We start from the raw sequence: 3,814 nt of genomic DNA, 5'->3' as shown, positions 1-3,814 counted from the left end.
CTTCCCACTGAGCCAAACTGGCTAGGTATCACCTGTGATTTTGAATGACAGCCTTGCTGAATGGAGTTGTCTTGGGGTCAGTCCCTTGGTTTTCATTTTGTTATATACTTCATTACATTCCCTTCAGGCCTGAAGTGTTCCTATTGAGAATTCAACTGACAGGCTAATGGGAGCTCCCTTGTAGGTAACTTTCTGTCTCTCTCTTGCAGCCCTTAAGATTCTTTCTTTGTTTTTAATGTTTGCCATTTTAATTAATGTGTGCCTAATTGTGGGTCTTTTGGGTTCATCTTGGCTGAGACTCTGTGTTTCCTGGACTTGAGTGATTTTTTCCTTTGCCAAGTTAGGGAAAATTTTCTGCCATTATTTCTCCAAACAGGTTCTCTATTCCTTGCTTCGATTCTTCTCCTCTGGCAACCCCATTTATCATCGCAACAAAAAAATTAAGATACTTAGGAATAAACTTAACCAAGAAGGTAAAAGACTTGCACTTGGAAAACTACAGGACATTGAAAAAAAAGGTAGAGGAAGATATGAAAAAGTGTAAGAATATACCATGTTCATAGATTGGTAGAATCTATGTCATTAAAAAGCCTATACTACCGAAGGCAATCTATAGATTCAATGTAATCCCTATTAAAATACCAATGGCATATTTCACAGAACAAACACTCCAAAAATTTATATGGAATTAAAAAAGATCCTGAATAGCATCAACAATGTTGAGAAAGAAGAAGAAAGTTGGAGGAATCACAATACCAGATATCAAGTTATACTACAAAGCCACCATAATCAAAACAGCTGGTACTGGCACAAGAATAGGCATATAGATAATGTAACAAAACAGGGATTCCAGAAATAAGTCAGTCAGAGAAAGACAAGTATCACATGATCTCACTCATATGTGGACTCTAATGAACAAAATAAACTAAAGAACAAAATAGATCCAGAGACACAGAAGCATGGAAAGACTGGTGAATCTCAGAAGGAAGGTGGAGGTGAAATGAGATCAAAGAACTTATATGTGTAAATGCATAACCCATGGACATAGACAATAGTGTGGTGAAGGCCTAGGGAAGGCAGTGGGAGTGGGCTAGAAGGAGTCAAGGGGGGAGGAGGCAGGGGGAAGGGGACATATTTAATAATTTCAACAATAAAAACTTAATTTTTTTAAAAAAAATGATGGTGGGTGAGGTCACCACATGGGCAGGGAACAAACTGATTGATATAAACATGCAAAAGAAGCTACTGCTGTCAAGACAGAAAAGACCCAGGAATACTGCCTATAATTTTATGGAACAGGGATAACATTTAGAGAGGCCTTTGACAAAACTTACAGTTATAGGTTTCAGTGGGTGATAGTCTCCGAACTCCAATGGCACAGTCTCTAGCCGGCATGTTGCAAATTCAGCCTTATAGTTCCTATTCCTGGAGTGCCTGGTAAACAGCAAAACCCAGAAGCCAATTAGGTGATGGAAATATCTAACATTACAAAAGTTTGTCGTTGAGCCTTTCTCAATGATGAGGTAGTTTATAGAAGATCAAGCAGAAATGCTAAATGAAAAAATTTTTTAATCAGTTTGAAGTAAAGGAGCTACCAAGGCATATAAGACTTGTCAGGCCAGACACCAAGGGAAGTTCACCGAGGGGAAGCCAGCTTCTGCAGGGCACTTGTTTATTCTTGATATGGACGAGAGGCTGGAACCAGGCAGAGAGATCATCTAGGGTTTGGGGCTATGGAGAGAGCCAGGGCTTGAAGGAAGAGCTTCTGAAAAGAAGGAAGTCCAGAGAATAGAGAAATCCTAGCTTCCCCACAAAGTATTTGCCAGTTAAGTTATGTAGAGGAAAAAAGAGAAGCCAAGCAGAAAGTAGATGAAAGCAGTAAAGAAAGACATTAAACTACAGATTCAAGAAATACCTGGTCCACAAGTGAGCCTCAAAAACAAAACAAAAAACAACCATACTTATGGTCTTCATAGTAAGAGAAAGGATTTCTTAAAACAAAAATACATTCTTTTTGAAGGACAATCCTATCCTATCCTATATAATAAAAGGCTAATATGCAAAAAGACCAAACGGCGGAAAAAATAGAACCAAACAACCGGTCACTATGACGTGCGCTGACCACCAGGGGGCATGTGCAGAACATGGTGGGCTTTGGCCATGGTCGGATGGTGGAGCAGGTGAGCGGGGGTACCAGACCAAGGCAGGGCGCCAGTCACTGTCATCAGGGCGAGCCTCTGGTGGTTACTGAAAATTCTTTGCTCCCGCGCACTGCGGTTCTGCCCGGTGCTCTCACCCACAGCTGGCGCCGGAGCCACCACTTGCACCCGCTGCCGGTGACCAGTGCTGGTCCCAATCACTCAGCACCACCAGCAGGTACAAGTGGCAGCTGTTGACCCTGATCACCCAAGGGCTTCTCCACCTCCCCCTGCTCCTGAGGGGCAATCAGGGCAGCAGCCGCCGCTCACGGTGCAGCCCTCGCTCGAACCCGCTGCTGGTGCCAGTCCCAATTGCTCTGCGCTGTCAGCAGGTGCGAGCAGGGCCAGCGCCATCAGCATGTGAGAGTGGCAGTGGTGGGAGCAGGGCTGCCAGCAGACAGGGGACCAGGCTGTGACCCACCCCTGTGCCTACCACAGCCGTGCGGCCCACAATTCCTTTCAAGGCGCACAAATTCGTGCACTAGGCCCTTAGTATTATATCAGCACATAGATGGAAGCCAGATGACAAATAAACTGATACCTTTAAAGTATTAAAAGAAAGTATTGCCAACCAAGAATTCAATACCCAATGAAACTATCCTTCAAACATAAGGGCAAAAGAAGTTTCTAGTCAAAGGAAAACCAAGAACAGTGTCAGCAGCAGAATCACACTTTAAAACAATAAAAAGAATATAAAAATATTTAATTGTCCCTATGTATGTGTGCATATACATATACATACACACACTAAATGAACACTGACCGCAAAAAATAACTTACAGTGTTAAAAATATATAGAAAACACATAATCTATTTATATAAAAACCCTGGGTGTAACGTGTCATGACCGAAGCTCAACCAACCGGAAGGAAGTCAGTCCTGCAGGAGTCATCTTGGAAACGGCTGCACCCTCCCCAAGCTGTTTCCCGTGAGTGCAAGGTTTCAGGCCGGAACCCGCCCTCGGAGCGTGGATGCACTGAGACCTGGGTCCTCTCAGCAACAGCTGCGCTCTCCCCAAACTGTTTCCAGTAAGGGCGAGGTTTGAGGCAGGAACCGGCCCTCGGAGTGTGGAGGCATATCTTTATAAAGTTTTAATACATTATATTAGAGGTCGTGGTGGTACTGTTTTACCCACAGCGTCTACAGGAATTGCTGCAAATTTACTTCTTGGTGGAAGCACCTTTCATTCCCAATATAAATTACCGATTCCATTAAATGAAACTTCAATTTCTAGACTCAATGTAAACAGGGAAGTTGCTGAAACTATAAAAAAGGCCCAACTTCTCATTATTGATGAATGCACCAAAGCATCCAGTCATGTTATAAATGCCATTGGCAGATTACTAAGAGAAATTATGAATGTGAATGTTGTATTTGGTGGGGAAGTTCTCCTTCTTGGAGGGGATTTTCAACAATGTCTCAGTATTGTACCGCATGCTATGGGATCTGCCATAGTACAAACAAGTTTAAAGTACTGTAATGTTTGGGGATGTTTCAGAAAGTTGTCTCTTACAACAAATATGAGATCAGAGGACTCTGCTTATAGTGGATGGTTAGTAAAACTTGGAGATGGCGAACTTGATAGCAGTTTTCATTTAGGAATGGATCTTATTGAA

The 3,814-nt window shown here is 42.7% G+C and overlaps 1 protein-coding gene and 1 long non-coding RNA gene across 2 annotated transcripts in view; both read right to left on the bottom strand.

The window, feature by feature from the left end:
- The window catches only part of LOC102761061 (UPF0505 protein C16orf62), a 69,445-nt gene extending 67,486 nt beyond the window's left edge, over positions 1 to 1,959 (bottom strand). Inside the window, exons 1-2 of the mRNA XM_015563103.1 lie at positions 1,916 to 1,959; positions 1,335 to 1,479 (exon numbers count right to left, since the gene is read on the bottom strand). Of these exons, the coding sequence (XP_015418589.1) occupies positions 1,335 to 1,479; positions 1,916 to 1,959 (189 nt within the window). The remainder of the gene's footprint in view (positions 1 to 1,334; positions 1,480 to 1,915) is intronic.
- Positions 1,960 to 2,237: 278 nt separating this feature from the next.
- Positions 2,238 to 3,814, bottom strand: part of LOC102760383 — a 13,308-nt gene continuing 11,731 nt past the window's right edge. Inside the window, exon 3 of the long non-coding RNA XR_435146.2 lies at positions 2,238 to 2,247. This is a non-coding gene — a long non-coding RNA (uncharacterized LOC102760383). The remainder of the gene's footprint in view (positions 2,248 to 3,814) is intronic.

Source organism: Myotis davidii, unplaced genomic scaffold, assembly GCF_000327345.1.
Source record: "Myotis davidii unplaced genomic scaffold, ASM32734v1 scaffold1292, whole genome shotgun sequence".
Taxonomy (NCBI): Eukaryota; Metazoa; Chordata; class Mammalia; order Chiroptera; family Vespertilionidae; genus Myotis; species Myotis davidii.
The sequence above is the reverse complement of the archived record's forward strand: the minus strand, read 5'-3'. Positions and strand labels throughout refer to the sequence as shown.